Raw genomic sequence first — 16,882 nt, 5'->3', positions numbered from 1 at the left:
CGGCACTATTTCCAAATTCCTTAACAGTACTATCAATAGGACTTGAGCTCTGACTAAAATAATTTAGGTCACTGTTGGAAAAACACCTTACTGGCCCCATAGAAAGTCCTGAGACAACCTGTTTCCCTTTTGGAGAATTCTTGCACATAAAGAGTTGTTCTTTTTGACCTCTCTGGAATAGATACAAATAGACAACTAGATCTTCAAAGGGCCCTGGTTCTGCTATTGAAAAGAATGCAAAGGGACAACCGGCTTAAACATCCAGTAGGTGGAGAACCAAATTCTCTTCTTCATATAAGTTTGCCCAGTCAGACCTGGCTGACTGTTAGTAACTTATCCAGCATCCATCTCTGTAGTAGAGAATATTGACTATGGCCCAATGTGCCAAAAATCTATACAAAAAGATCCAGGAAAATGGCCAATATTCTGACACTGACTCCAGACAATTTTTGTTATGCTGTAGTGAAGAGGACCATTGTTACCATACTGACTGTAATTCATAGAGGCTTCTAAGGGAGAAGAGAGATTGAAGGAAAGAATTCATCAGTTGTTCCAGTCAGGGAACTGGGAATGACTGGGCAGCATCAGCTCTGAAGGAGAAAGATTGATATTTTTTTCTTGACCATGAAGAGCAGCCTTGGAAACCTTCCAAAAGAAGAACAGCTTTTAGAATGCCACTCCTGAATGCCTACTTGTGGTCCACCAGACTGAACTGGCTCAGCCTCCTGACCAACATGTTAACTGAATCCAGAATGTAAACCATGAGTACATAATTCTACATATTTTTCAAAGGAGTGGGGAATCTTGAACTGTTTATATATGTAAAATACCGTGACAGTGCTTTCTGTCATCTTTTGAACATGATGTCCCTTAACCTTAGAAAGAAACTTCATTTGTATCTTCCTTACAGCCCTGAATTGTAAAACCTTTGTGTACAGGTTCCTCTCAGAAGAAACCAAGGTTCTGGAGCAATAAGGTCATTATAGCTGAGTACAGATACATGTATTGCAATTAACGGTGATGATAAAATACATTTCCCAAGGAGCTGATGGATGGGACAAAAGTATTGGAAAATACATACTTACTGCTAATCAGAGAATATGATCTTTCAGAAGATACATTGTCCACCTACAAGTTTTCAGGAACCACATTTGCAGCTTAATGTAAGGAATTGCACAGGTGCATGCTGCTTTGCATGCAAGAAAGAATCAGACAAATCTTTACTATTGTCATGGGGCACAGCTGCAGAAACAAGAAGCTAGTGGCTAGAAAGCAATCCCAGGGAAGATAAGTCTTACCAGAAATTGAATTCAGAAAGGCTCAAGGGACCACAAAGATTACAGTGACTATCTAGAAGCTGAAAATATTCATGAATATCTGAAGTAGTAACAGAATTCTTTAGCAGCCAGCTAAATAGCTGCTACTTTGGAACTCTAAAACCCTGGAGAGATGCTGAGTGCCACAGAGAGAACAAACAGTAGGATTGTGGCCTTCCATCACATTCAGAAATTTTCAGAAAGTGCTCTGATTTACTAATGAAAATAAACATTTGATAGATGCAAATTAATGACTGCGTTGAAACAATGCAAAATTCCACCTGAATTTGAGTTTATAAATGAAGTTATTTAACTTTCTAAAGTCATTTTCTTTCTAATATCCCCAAATATATTAAATAAAACTCTTTTCCTCTAAAGTGAATGGAATTAGTCCTTTGATCACCAGAGGGAATGAGACAGTTTAACTCCTTCTGAAGTGGATTTCTGTCCCAAGAATTTGTCTGACTTCTGTCAGAATCCTGGAAAAGCAGTAGTCAGCATAGTTACTGAAGGGAGTAGAGGAACAGTGAGAAATTATGTGCCATAACCATAGGTCACAACCTTACGGATTCATATATCAGAGGCAATAATAGTTCAAAGCTTGGAAAATCTGGCAAATTTATCATCAAATTTAGGGAAAGATGAAAAAGCAGAAGAGAGCAACATTTGGGCAAAGCTAAGGCATCTTGTTCATGCTTCAGAGATGCTAATTAGAGGTCAGAGGACATAGCACAGTGGAAATGCTGGTGGTTTTTAAGGTGAAGAGAACTGATGCCTGTACCATTGTCCAAAAGCTCTGTTGGCAAACAAGGAGGAAAGGAATCTTTGGGAGGTTATCATGAGGACCTGAGGTATGAGAATTGTGCAAGGAAGATAGATTCTTTTGTGTCACGTGCTAAACACCAAGACATCTGAAAGTAACTTTGAACTAAGACATCTCTTCTGAAAGGCTAGAAGACTGAAGTCATTAGACCTTGTAGGTCCTAATTGCTATGGTTAGGTTCACAGCAATCATATCAGCAAGATCTACAAAAGTATAAAGGGAATGCTCAGGGGAAAGATGAGTTTCTAAAACCACAGCCATAAACTCTTTTCAATGAATGCACAGCAGGTTTTCCATAAATCTCTAAACACACTGAAGTACCTGGTAAGTCATAGTAGACACATTTCCCAAGTATAGTCAACTATTCCACATATTTCTAGATCTTTTTGCCGGGACTATAGGAAGAAAGAGACAGGCTGAACTAGAGGATTTTGAAATTCCTCAGAAGCATATGATGATTTCTTTCTGTGTACTGAGTAGTGGATGATATGAAGATGTTTCCTTTAAGTTTGACAGATACAAAACTCAAGGAAGGCATCAGTAATTAATCAAGTCACTACCTGGTGCAAGCATCCAGAAAACAATGAGACAACATACAGTACTCTGTAAGTGCTGCTTGAGGAGGAAACGATCTTCCTCATTAAGTCTCATGAGGATTTTAACTCATCACTGTGCACAGCCAAGTAAAGGCAAAGTATCCTTTTTGGAGGGTGACGTTGAATTATTGGAGCTTTCAATGGTTCTTGTGGCCTCTAAAGGAGGAGGTTATGTGGAGGACAGTGTTGCAAGTGCAGGAAAAGGCTGCGAGTGCAAGACTCTCTTATTCTATTCATCATACTCTGAACAGAGCCAGTGGCTGTTTATTTCTTCAAGCAAAATATGTCAGATTTTTTTCCTCTTATGAAACAGCAGCTCTGAAATTGAGATGCAGAATACTGTCATCAGAGGAGGAACACAATGTGCTGGGAGTAACCACAAGTTATAGTAGATTGTAAATTGTAGATTGTTCAGATTATAGCAGTAAGAGGTATACAAAATGTCCTTGAAAGAGGTAGACTCTGTCTGTTTGCTCTTCCCTGGTGGGCAGAGGAAGCTTCCTTGGCATAAAAGAAGAGAAGGCATACTAAGGTTAACTCTCATTTTCTCAAGATACACCTTCGTGGATGCCAATGTTATGGAATCTGCCTTTTTCAAGATTCTTGTAGCTCTTGGAAGAAAATTCTTTCAGCGCTAATGAAGTAGCTAAGTACACATGAAGTTAGAAAGTATTTCACCTTGATGGTAAGGTTCATGACTCTGAAACTACTAAGCAATAATTTTGGAATTGTATGTGTTATCTGGAGCATAAAAGACCAGAAAATTGAGCATTTTTTCAGTATAAAGCCTTCTTTCAATAATATAAATAATACTTTGTGTGGGTATCAATATTTGGTATATTACCACACTGGGCTTGATACAGAAATGGTGAGGTTTAACACTGCCCTGGAGAGAAGACACTGCCAGAAAAATAGATAAAAATATTTTTTTAAAAAAGTAAAAGGGGAAAGAAAACAGTGTGTGGCCAAAAGCTGAAGGAATCATTCTTCACTGGCTTCACTGAAATGTAAATAAAAGTGCCTGGAAAAAGAAATATAGAAATAAAGAAAATTAAAGGAAAGATGAAATAAATTAAATAAAAAATGAAGAACCCTATGGGAAAAAGTAGTCATGCAGGCAAAACTCACAATGCAAAGAGAGTGTTCTGGCTCAGACAAGTACTTTAGAAGAACTGAGGTCATATAGTTCTTTCATTGTTGCACTATTGGCATGAAAAGAGGCAAGGAGTACACTACCACAGGGTAATACAAAACTGTTCTCTATGCTATAATCACCACTTCTTTGTCTAATTTATTTTTTACTGATATCCCCCATCTTAAATAGACCAACGTAAACATCAGAGAGGCTTGCCTAGCTCCCTACATATTACTACTGATGCTCTGACTAGAATGACAGATTTCCTGAAGGAGACTACAAGAGTATGCAATTCTTTAAAAGATAAATCAGTTAAGATAACAACTGATCAGATGCTCCATCTAGCAAAGCATGAGCATACAAAGAATCAGGAAAGCTGATCTGAGGTGTTTACTGGTGGCAATACAACTGTTCTAGCAAAATCCCAAATATTAATTATACCTTCTGCATCTCCACTTCAATCTTCACCCATTCCAACTAGCGAACAAGCATAATTATTGCCATACAATGTTAAAATCCTGTCTAAACTAGGAACCTTCAAGTCTCTGAACTGAATCATAGATTTTGAAACTTTGCTTGCCCATTTTTCGCAATTCTGACCTAAATCTCTTTCTAATTTTCTTCCTCTGCTTTCTCATAGGATTCTCTACAACTAAATCAATCTCCTTCCCTTCTTCCAAGGTTCTGTGCACTCAAGCCCTCTCTACTTCAACCTTACCTTCCAATTTCATTTCTTGACTCTATAATCTCCCATGTTCATTCCTGATAACTTCAGGTTCCATGCTGATGACCCTTAGAGGAATATCATCTCTCCTCATTGGACTTGCAAAGATGGCTCAATGGTGACACTCAACAAAGGACCATTTGTTGCTTTGATTAACATCTCACCTCAGTCTATATCTAGTCTTCCGTTAATAGTTCTTCTTTACCCCTGTCCAACTATCACTGTGATAGGTTATCAGTGCATTTCCTCACATATTGTTCTTCATGACTTTCAGATAATTGGTGTTGATTTTTCCATCCCTGTTACCTTTTACCTGCCATTTGTTATTGATTTGCTATCCATCCTTCAAAACATTTTAATAATTTTAATAACACAACAGGTTATTATCTCTGTTTGGATCTTCCTTTTCACAATATTTCTAAAACTTGCAGATGCTTCCCACGTAACATATCTAAGACTGTTCACATATAAAAATTTAATTTCTCATCATAATTTTCATCTTATGTCTCAATTACTATAACATGGTTTTATAAGCTCTTGACAAATGTGATTTCCTCAGCAGCCACAAGACTGCTTCAAATATAATTTTCTTTTAGTCCATTACTTTGACCACGTTATTGCCCTTCTTTCATCCCTGTGCTGGTTCCCCTCTTCCCCATCACATCAAATAGAAAAGACTTCACTTTACTCTTAAAGTCCTTCCACGCTTTGACTGACCTATTAACTATCTTCTAATAATGACTATTGAGATGCTGAATCTTATCTCTTTTCAGTACATGATATCTACCTCAGACAAGTATTATATTTTCTAACAGTCCTCCCATACTGCCTTCGCATTTAAGAGGTGTCTGCAAAGCTTCATTATTTTCTTTAGAAGAGGCATTTTAAAACTCATCCCCATTTGAGATGCCAAAACTCAATGGTAGTTAAAAATGATTAGTGTACAGAGACTGCTGCTTATTTGACAGGTTTTATATATCCCTATAGACTTGTCCCTTGTCTTTTGTTTATACTTCTTTGTAATTTGGCCAAGATTGGGACCATCCTTTTTGTTCTTTTTGTGTGTTGACATAGTACACAGCACAAAGTATCCTCCTGGATCTTCATTACAGGCAGTGTAAAAGCAGTAATATAAGCAAACTACTGTTAGCAGATAGTTTAGTTTAAAAAGTACAATTCGATATTTGAGCCTTTTCCCCCTTCTTCTTTTTAGTTATACCTTACAAAAAGTAAATGCCTGCACCCAGGTGAGCACAGTCATTAGCAATAACTTTGAAAATTTACTAAACATTTTTCTGAACACTGGCCTCCATATTGAAGTATCTGCAGAACTCGACAACTTCTGCATTTTTAATATAAAGCACACATGCATATACACACACACTGGCTGATAAAAGTCTTGCTCACAGTCATCTGACTCATGACAGTGAGATAACTCCAATGAGTGAGGACTACTCAAATTAACAAGACAAAAAATTGAACCTGCAGTTCACAAAATCTGTTGAACATAATGATTTTTATGCTGAATATCTCAAATGTTAATCACAATTAGGACCATTGAAAACCACTAAACTCATCAGTCACATTCCACTTCAAGTAATTAAAAATTTCCTTAAATAATCCTAACTACAGCCTTCATTTTATGTCTATATTCAAAAATCAGACTGAATAATTAACAATTTAATTTTTTAAAATAACTTCTTCTTTTGACATCTTCCTGATGTCAGAAAGGTGTCAAATTGTCATATAATTAGCTTTTAAATTAGTAAATCAGCACATTATATCACTTTTACAACAGGTCCAGTTCACCTAAAGTACCAGAATATAATGTGTTAATGAATAGAAGTGCAGGATATGTTAAACAGCTCACATAATAGTACTTTATGACTGACTACAGTAACAGTTTAAAAGTAACACTCTCTAAATATATTTTATTTCCATTTTCACAGAATCAGAATCACAGAATCACTGAGGTTGGAAGGGACCTCTGGAGATCATCTAGTCCAACCCCCCTGCTCAAGCAGGGTCACCTAGAGCACATTGCACAGGATTGCATCCAGGCGTGTTTTGAATATCTCCAGAGAAGGAGACTCCACCACCTCTCGGGGCAACCTGGTCCAGTGCTCTGTCACCCTCACAGTGAAAAAGTTTTTCCTCATGTTCAGATGGAAGTGTCTGTGTTTCAGTTTGTGCCCGTTGCCTCGCGTCCTGTCGCTCGGCACCACTGAAAAGAGTCTGGCCCCATCCTCTCGACACCCTCCCTTCAGATACTTGTACACGTTGATAAGATCTCCTCTCAGCCTTCTCTTCTCCAAGCTAAACAGGCCAAGCTCTCAGCCTTTCCTCATAAGAGAGATGCTCCAGTCCCCTAATCATCTTCGTGGCCCTTCGCTGGACTTGCTCCAGTAGTGCCACATCCCTCTTGTACTGGGGAGCCCAGAACTGGACGCAGTACTCCAGATGGGGCCTCACCAGGGCTGAGTAGAGGGGGAGAATCACCTCCCTCGACCTGCTGGCAACACTCTTCCTGATGCACCCCAGGAGACCATTGGCCTTCTTGGCCACAAGGGCACATTGCTGCCTCATGCTTAACTTGGTGTCCACCAGCACTCCCAGGTCCTTCTCTGCAGAGCTGCTTTCCAGCAGGTCAACCCCCAACCTGTACTGCTGCATGGGGTTATTCCTCCCCAGGTGCAGGACCCTGCACTTCCCTTTGTTGAATTTCATGAGGTTCCTCTCTGCCCAGCTCTCCAGCCTGTCCAAGTCTCTTTGAATGGCAGCACAGCCCTCTGGTGTATCAGCCACTCTGTCCAGTTTTGTATCGTCAGCAAACTTGCTGAGGGTACACTCTCTCCCTTCATCCAGGTCATTGATGAAGAAGTTGAACAAGACTGGACCCAGTACTGACCCCTGGGGGACACCGCTAGCTACAGGCCTCCAACTAGACTCTGTGCCACTGATCACAACTCTCTGAGCTCTGCCATTCAGCCAGTTCTCAATCCACCTCACTGTCCACTCATCTAACCCACACTTCCTGAGCTTGTCTATGAGGATGCTATGGGAGACAGTGTCAAAAGCCTTGCTGAAGTCTAGGTAGACAACATCCACTGCTCTCCCCTCATCTACCCAGCCAGTCATTCCATCATAGAAGGCTATCAGATTGGTTAGGCATGATTTCCCCTTGGTGAAGCCATGCTGACTACTCCTGATCACCTTCTTTTCCTCCACATGCGTGGAGATGGCTTCCAGGATGAGCTGCTCCATCACCTTTCCAGGGATGCAGGTGAGGCTGACTGGCCTGTAGTTCCCCGGGTCCTCCTTCTTGCCCTTTTTGAAGACTGGGGTGACATTGGCTTTCTTCCAGTCCTCGGGCACCTCTCCTGTTCTCCATGACCTTTCAAAGATGATGGAGAGTGGCTTAGCAATGACATCCGCCAGCTCCCTCAGCACTCATGGGTGCATCCCATCAGGGCCCATGGATTTGTGGGTGTCAAGTTTGCTTAAATGATCTCTAACCCACTCCTCCTCCACCAAGGGAAAGTCTTCCTCTCTCCAGACTTTCTCTCTTGCCTCCAGGGTCTGGGGTTCCTGAGGGCTGGCCTGAGCAGTAAAGACTGAAGCAAAGAAGGCATTCAGTAACTCTGCCTTCTCTGCATCCTTCGTCACGAGGGCACCCACTCCATTCAGCAAAGGGCCCACATTTTCCCTAGTCTTCCTCTTGCTGCTGATGTATTTGAAGAAGCCCTTCTTGTTGTCCTTGACATCTCTAGCCAGATTTAATTCCAAACGGGCCTTAGCCTTCCTCGTCGCATCCCTGCATACTCTGACAACATTCCTATATTCCTCCCAAGTGGCCTGTCCCCCTTTCCACTTTCTGTAGACTTCCTTCTTCTGGTTGAGTTTTGCCAGGAGCTCCTTGCTCATCCATGCAGGTCTCCTACCTCCTTTGCTTGACTTCCTACTCATAGGGATGCACCGCTCTTGAGCCTGGAGGAAGTGATGTTTGAATATTAACCAACTCTCTTGAACACTCCTTCCTTCCAGGGCCCTCACCCATGGGATTCCTCCAAGTAGGTCCCTGAAGAGGACAAAGTTTGCTCTCCTGAACTCCAGGGTTGCGATCCTACTTGGTGCCCTGCTGCCTCCTCGCAGGATACTGAACTCCACGATCTCATGGTCACTGCAGCCAAGGCAGCCCTCAACCTTCACATCTTCCACCAGTCCTTCTTTGTTTGTTAGTACGAGGTCCAGCAGCACACCTCTCCTTGTTGGCTCCTCCACCACCTGGGTCAAGAAGTTGTCACCAATGCTCTGCAGGAATCTCCAGGACTGTTTGTGCCTAGCTGTGTTGTCTTTCCAGCAGATATCGGGGTGGTTGAAGTCCCCCATGAGAACCAGGGCCTGGGATTGTGAGGCTACTTCCAGCTGTCTGTAGAAGGCCTCATCGACTTCCTCATCCTGATCAGGTGGCCTGTAGTAAACACCCACAACAGTGTCACCTCTATTAGCCTGCCCTTTGATCCTTACCCATAAGCTCTCGGCTCGCTCTTCATCCACCCCTAGGCACAGCTCAATACATTCCAGTTGCTCTCTCACATAAAGAGCAACTCCACCACCTCGCTTGCCTGGCCTGTCTTTCCTAAAAAGCACGTAGCCATCCATGACAGCACTCCAGTCATGCGAGCTATCCCACCATGTCTCTGTAATGGCAATGAGATCATGGCCCTGCGACCGCACACAGATCTCTAGTTCTTCCTGTTTGTTCCCCAAGCTGCGTGCATTGGTGTACAGGCATTTCAGGGAGGTGATCGAGCATGCAGGTTTCCCAGGAGGGATACAAGAGGGTCCTCCATAGCCACATCCCATGCGCACTTCCCTGGCTGCATTCACCTGCTGGAGGCATCCTGACTTGAGCAGTCTTTTGCCAACTACCCTGTCACTATAACTCTCCCCTTCCCCCATCTTTCCTAGTTTAAAGCCCACTTACCAGGTTGGCCAACCTGTTGGCAAAGACCCGCGTGCCCCGCCTCGTGAGGTGGATCCCATCTCTCCCCAGCAGTTGTCGATCTTCAAACAGGGTCCCATGGTCGTAGAAACCAAAACCCTGTTGCCAACACCAGCGGCGCAGCCAGTCGTTAACCTGGAAAGTCCGTCTCCTCCTCCTCTCATCCATCCCCCTCACTGGCAGGATTGAGGAGAAGATGACCTGGGCTCCCAGACCCTTGACCACCATCCCCAGAGCTCTGAAATCCTGCTTGATGGTCTCCAGTTTGCCCTTGGTGTCATTGGCGCCCACATGGAAGAGCAGCAGTGGGTAATAGTCTGAAGCATGGACGAGCCTTGGCAGTCTTTGCATGACATCTCTCACACAAGCCCCCGGCAGGCCACAAACCTCTCTAGACAAGAGGTCAGGTCGGCAGATAGATGCCTCCGTCCGCTGTAGCAGGGAGTCCCCCACAACAATCACCCGCCGCTTTTTCCGGGCGTTCCGGTAGGGCACAGGGTCTGTTGTCCCGGTTACTTCCCTGGCAGCCATGCCCATCTCCTCCTCATCCTGGAGGGCACTAAACCTGTTCTTCAGCTTCAGGTCTTCAGGAGGAGTAGGAGCCTTTCTCCTCCCACGAGCAGTGACCAGTTTCCAGCCTTCTTCTATGATGTTATGATGTACCGTTTCACACGGCACAGAGCCCACTGGCAACTCCACTGCTGCAGGGGGTTGGGACTCCTGGAGCTGTACAGTCTCCGAGAATACCCTGTCTATCTCTTGCTCCGCTTCTCGGATGCTGCGCAGCCTACTGACCTCCTCCCGTAACTCCCTTACCTGACGACACAACTCGTCAACAGCAGCACACCTCCTGCAGGAGAGCTGGCCGCCAGCCCAGGCCTCCCGGAGAGGCCCCAAGCACTCCCTGCAGCCTGAGACCTGTAGAGCTGCATCTACTGTCAGAGGGTCAGTCTGGGTCCAAGCCTCTGACACAGCAACTCCAGCAGCCGCTGGGGAATGCGCTGTGCGGCGTGTCACGACCATACTTGAGGAAGTGTACACCACAGGGAACAGAAACAAAGGTCCCTTTGCGCGCCCTTCTGCGCAAACTGCTGCCTCTGTTCGCTGTGCTCTGGGAGCTGCGCTCTAGGCCTGGCTCTTATATAGGCCTCTCCCTAGCACTGACTCACAGGGTGCTTGACCGCCCAATCAAGGGCCACTGGGATCAAAGGCCCCAACCCCCTCTGGTCAGGGGCAACCCAGAGAGCTCGTTAGCAGCAGCCACTCCTAGCTGGAGCTTTTCCCACGAGCTTTTCCCAGGAGAAGTCAAGGCCTCCTGCAGTTGTCCTTGCCTAGCTTCCCCTTTCCTGTTCACAGCGATCACCTTCTAGGTCCTCGGGGGTCCTCAGAAAGCCCACAACTTCCACAAGATCCTCAAGTTCTAGTCAGAGCCCAACCACTGCTGCGCAAACTGCTGCGTCTGTTCGCTGCCTCTGTTCGCTGCGCTCATTTTTATAGTAATGATGTTTTTTAGCACCGAAGATATTTTTTCTCAACCCTTGCATGACTGTATTCCACTTTAAACATTATTTCTGAATCTTATAACAGAATTGACACTCTGCAATATACATTCATACTTAACTGCAAGTCTAGTGAACTAATTTACTAACAGCTTAATAACTAAATAGCATCAATAAAAAGAAAGCAACCTGTTTATAGGTCCTTCAGAAAGGACATCCTTACAAATTATAAGGCTTAACAAACCAATATCAAAAACATTGCTGATGGTGCTTTTTTTTCTCTTTGTTAATATAAAATGTAATTTTATGTAGTTTTAATTTCCAAGTCAGACATTTAAAATTCTTCTTCTCTTTTTAAGACATCTCAAAAACCTTTCAAAACTCCTGGCCTAAACCAGTATTTGTTCCATTCTCCCCTCATTATAGCCCTGCTTATTTTCTAGTTAGGTCTTAAAGTAACCCTGCCTATTATTGGATCAAACTCTGTCCTGCTGTAAGAAGCAAGTCCAGCAACATGAACATGTGTTTTCATTAATAGATTAGTGCACGGTTATATCTGTCTCTCTGATAAGGTATGATCCTGAGAAGGATGCTGAAAAGAATGGCTCAACTTGCATTTCTCCATGAAGCAGCATATCAAATGTCATCAACTTGTTTGTGCGCACATCTCCCACTGTTAGCCAATTGGTTAATTCAATTATTTTTATGCTTTAAGATCTAGTCCTATATTCAGAGCCTATGTGTTTCCAAGACTGGGTCCTTAAAAAGGAATTAACTAGCAGTTGTTGAAATGCACACAGTGACAGTGGAAAAAATTCTATTGGAAGAGGTCACTTACCACAGTAAATTTTGTTCCTTGAATATACTTCCTCCAAAGAGGCCCCCTCTTTGGGATTATTTTCTCTGCCAAGAAGCAACAGAAACTGTACAAAATGTTAGATATTAGATGGAATACTCACATGTATTCCAATGTTCTGAAAGAAAACGTAGAAGAATCTTCTCCTTCTGAACTCCCTAAGCATTGCTACATTTCATAAATGTCTCAAGTAAAAGTAAATCTGAACAGTTGGTGTAAATCTGCATAGACAACTTACTTGAGGAAAAAGTTACTTTGGTAAATAGCCTCCTTTTTCTCTCTTATGACACTGCCTACACAGATCTAATCAGTAAAGACTGGCAGAGACAATTCTGAGGACATGGACTGAGGCAGACTACTAGTTGAATTATTACTGTCCAAATATTGTATCTAGCATAATGTAACAAGTCTTGCTTGCTTGAGAATTTTTAAGTGCATTAGTCGCCTCAATAAAAAAATTGTAAAATACCTCTAGATTGAAATAGTCAAGTCCTTAGCTTTTAACCAAAACCTAAAAGGGCTTAAAAATGCTTTCTTCTAGTTAAGCAAATGATCCAGTATCTGTCCAAAAGCTTACCAAGAGAATTGTTAAAAATAGACAATATTATTATAGTCAAGAACGTAGGAGAGAAGTGAGGGCATGTTAAGATTAATCGCCCTTATAATAATGCACACAGGACTGCAGTTTTGGGAGTTCCTTGTAGATGATACTGTAACTACAAGAAGAATTTTCAGTGATAGGAGAAAAAAGGTACTACCGTGTACCTCCAAAGAGATGCATGACCTTTTGAGTGTCAGGAGTTCAATGCTGTGAGTGCAGGTATAACTTATTTGAGTATGCAACTCCATGAAATATTTGTGTATACTATTTTGTCAAGAATAAAAAAGGAGAGATAGATTTAAATACAAAAAATGAAAGCTAAGGTTAAGAAGAAATCAAGTCTTTTTTGATTTATCTGAGGATAACTCTGAATCTAGTTTAAAAAAAAAAAAAGAGAGAAAGAAATTGCAACAACTCATGAAGTGAATGGCATGATCTTTTGGCTCTTCAGGTTTCTACTTCACTTGTAGCTTGGCCATATATTGTTGCCTACTGTGTCACCCATTGAAATTTTCTTTCTCCTTTGCTTCTGTTTTCCACAGAAATGGAATAGCTGTTCTTCAAAGTGGGGCTTCTTCTGCTGTCCACAGATAGGTATCTAACAACACTTGAGATATCCTTTGGTATCCCATTCAGACTGCAGCTGCTGCTCCAGAATCTCTTACAAGTGCTGTGCCATACCTGCCATCCCTGCGTAGATATTTTGGCTACCTTGAGGCATCTCAAATGCTGTACTACATGCCTGTTTACAGGTAACTGTATCACACTCTTGCTGTTAAACTACTCTTTTCAGAGGCTATCAGTGCAAGCTGTTGATAATGATACAAGCTTAACTAGGAAAAGGATGCAATAACTTAACACAGGAAATAATAAGGATTTTTTTAAAGATTAGAAACAGCCAAAAGGATCAAACAGAATTCCATGCTGAGCAGCCAAATTACCAGATAAAGTCTTTGTTGAACCAGAATCTATCACTAGCGTTTTCTGGAGCCTTTTACAAATCCATGACTTTGTTACATCTCAGAAGAGGACTGACTGAAAGACAAAAGCAGTTTGAAATACTGTGTTCCCTAAAATCCTTTAGCATGGAGCAGGTTAAGATTCTATCCAGTAAAGCTTATCAAAGAAAGTTCCCTTTTCGGATTCATAAGGAAAAAGCTTGAAGTCACAACAGGTTCTGCACCTAATATGAACAGCTGTAAGCAAATACGCCAGACATCCTGCATCCAGGAAAAGCTTGTCACTCTCGCACAACTGTCATTACCATCCAAGCATGTGGTTTCCATAAAAGTCCTATCAAACTCAGGCTCAGAAAAATGATCGGAGTGCTTTGGCCTTTGGGAGCTGCACCATCTCTGAGCTCATAGATCAAAAACAAAACAAAAAGGCATAATTATCTTAATAAATACATTCCTTGGATGTATGAAATACAATTTCTAGGATGAGATTTAAGCATCTAAGGAATTCTGATAGTGCAAAGTGGTGTTAAGGCTTCCCTAACAAGTCTGCTAAAGTTTTGAGCTCCCTTTCCCCTCCCGCTGAATATGCTACCACTATACATATTCTACCTTCCAGCTGCATGGTGTGATACTGATAAAAGGGAGCTGTGAAAAATGTTACTGCACATTTCAGTTTCTAAACCAGCCATTGGTGGACAAATCTTAAACAGTATTCTGCTACTCTAGATTGTGCCAGAACTGAAAAGGCACCTCCTTTTTCTTGCTTTCAGTAGATGAATATATAGGCAACGCAAGTTTTCTTTGTGTCTCTCCTCTGGACCTCAAGCTTGAAGAATGAATGAAATCAACCTTTGACTGAGTCTCTACCAAAATACAAAGACATGCCGAAAGTTTAGAAATAGAAGCAGGTGGATCCAAGTTGTTCTGTCACGTCTCAGTATGACTTATCTAATGAAAGGGTTTGACAACCTCTGAAGACCATTTCTCTGTCTAGCCAAAAGCTAGAAGAACCTACTAGAATCAAATGACTGCATGCTTTAATATATAACTGCTCTTAAAAACTAACTTCAACTGAGTGCCAGTGTTAATTGGTGAAGTATTCAGGCTCTTCCATTAGATTTTCAAAAAATCTAGAAATGAAAGTAAGTACTATTTTGTTTTAAAAAAGACTGAAAATACGTATTTTTAAAAATATACAAGCAAATAAAGAAAGAAATTACCTGGCAAGGCTTTTTCATTTTAATTGCTATAACATGGTATCTGTAACAGCAGAGTTCACAGGTCCATGACCCTCTTTCACTTATCCACTTTAACAGGCAAAGCTGATGTGTGTACCGTACTGACCCATCACAGCGGCAAGGATTTAACAATTCACCCTGAAAAGGCAACACAGCAATATTAACTTTAAAAGAATCTTTAAAAGCACATGTATACTCAATACCAAAATATTTACAGGTCTGTAACAATGAACGACTCTCAGTTTCAATATATGAAATAATAAACATGCATTTTTAGTTATAATAAAATTCAGTAATTAAATTATTTTAAAAACATGTAAGTGCTCTTAATAATACAAAACCAGATAACTATCTATGCATGTGTATGTATGTATGTAAAACATGTGAAAGATTACCATAGGTCAAAAAGCAGTAACATTAGGTCTTTCACATGCCTCGAACAAATTGTTGGAGGCATTTCCCCTACACTTATTCATAACCATCACTAAGAAAGAAGTGGATGGCATCACAGAAAACTGTGTTCTTTGAAGAGGGTTGTGTTGGTCAGATAGCTGGCTGTCAGATTTTATCTAAAATAACAGAACTAAACACATCCAGTGATGGTTTCTGTATTTCTGTGTGATATAAATCAGCTATTCTCTTATTCCCTTGGCAGATTATTTTAGCTAAGCAAAAAGACGAAGTATAAAATGCTAGTTATGGATCCATTGCTGATATTGTGTCCAGTGATGGAATGAAAAAAAAGATACCTGGATGTCTTCTTAACGATATTTGTAAACTCACACTTTCATTTTAAAGGACAATAGAAACCTGAAAAATTCGTGTTGCTTAAAATCTCTGAGGGGAGAGACAGTGAGTGTGATGGCAAGAAGATGCACAGCACATAAGCCAGCCATAGTAAATGTCTGATTTTCCTGAAGCTCTGCGCCGACTCAAAATTGCCCCAAGCGTTTGTCACAGCCGCCTCGTACAGCACCGACGGATCACCACCGTACCCATTTCGCAGCGGACACCGAGGAGGGTGATTTCTGCGCGGGGCGCCGGCCGGGTCCCAGCAAGCAGAGTTAGGAGCGGATGCCCGGCGTCGGGCCTCCCTCGGCAGCACGCAGGAGCGCTCGGCCACTTCTCCGCCCGCTTCCCAGCAGCCTCGGGGGGGGGGGGGGGCGCTGGGCAGGAGACGGAGCCCGGGAGGGCGGTGCCGAGCCCTGTCCCTGGTGCTGATCGCAGCCTGCCTGCGACCGCCCGGCCTCGCCGGCGCGGCCTCCTCCCCGCCGCCTGTCTGCTCGGGGAAATGCCGGGGACGGGGGGGACGGGAAGGAGGTCGGTCCGTGGTGCGGGGGAGCCGCGCGCCCGCCCCGCGCTCCCCACCTGCTCGGGGCCCTGGAAGCAGATCTTGCAGATGGGGCCGGCCCCGCCGGGGTTGCTGCCGCTGCCGCTCTCGCTGCTGCACACCGAGCGGGTCTCAGGTTGGTCGCCGGTCCCGGCCCCCGCCTCGGCGCGGCCGCTCTCCGAGCCGCCCCTCCGCCCCTCGTCGGCTCCCGGCGGCGCCGCGCTGGGGCCGCCGCTCTCTCCCTCCTCCGGGGAGTCTCCGGCCGCCTCCGCGGCTCCGGACGGCTCCAGGGGGGCGGCGGGCGCCCCGGGATGGAGGACGCTGCTCCCCGCGGCGCAGCTCATGCCCGCTCCGGCCCGGGCACCTTCTCACCGGGGGCGGGGACGGAGGGAGGGAGCGCCCTGCTGGCTCCAAGCGGCCGGGAAGGTGACCCGGCGTGGCCGCCTCCCTCTCTCCGCCGCGCCCGGCGAGCCGGGTCCGCAGCCGCCCCGGCGGTGCGTGTGTGTGCGTGTGTGTGTGGAGGCGGCGGGGCGGAGCGGGAGGGGGAGGGAGGGGCAGGTCCGGCACGCGCCGGGTCGGGTCCAGCCGCCAACGGCCGCCCCCGAACGCCCGGCAGAGCGCGAGCGAGAGACCGTTACTCGGTGCGCGCCGCGGCGGGGGAGGGGGAGCGCGAGTCAGTCACGGCAACCGCCGCGGGCCCGCAGCCGCTGAGGCGCCTTCCCCCATCCGCCCCCGCCGCGGCGCGGCCAGCCCCGCGCCCGACTCTGCCACCGCGGGTGGGCGCCAAGCGGGGAGCCGGG

At 44.2% G+C, this 16,882-nt stretch overlaps 1 protein-coding gene across 1 annotated transcript in view; it reads right to left on the bottom strand.

The window, feature by feature from the left end:
* Window positions 1-16,426, bottom strand: part of MARCHF11 (membrane associated ring-CH-type finger 11) — a 37,124-nt gene extending 20,698 nt beyond the window's left edge. The window contains exons 1-2 of the mRNA XM_067292409.1: window positions 16,121-16,426; window positions 14,735-14,890 (exon numbers count right to left, since the gene is read on the bottom strand). Of these exons, the coding sequence (XP_067148510.1) occupies window positions 14,735-14,890; window positions 16,121-16,426 (462 nt within the window). The remainder of the gene's footprint in view (window positions 1-14,734; window positions 14,891-16,120) is intronic.
* Between the last annotated feature and the right edge of the window lie 456 nt (window positions 16,427-16,882).

The sequence above is a fragment of the Apteryx mantelli genome, chromosome 2 (genome assembly GCF_036417845.1).
Source record: "Apteryx mantelli isolate bAptMan1 chromosome 2, bAptMan1.hap1, whole genome shotgun sequence".
Taxonomy (NCBI): domain Eukaryota; kingdom Metazoa; phylum Chordata; class Aves; order Apterygiformes; family Apterygidae; genus Apteryx; species Apteryx mantelli.
Note: the sequence above shows the minus strand (reverse complement) of the source record. Positions and strands in the feature narration are given on the sequence as shown.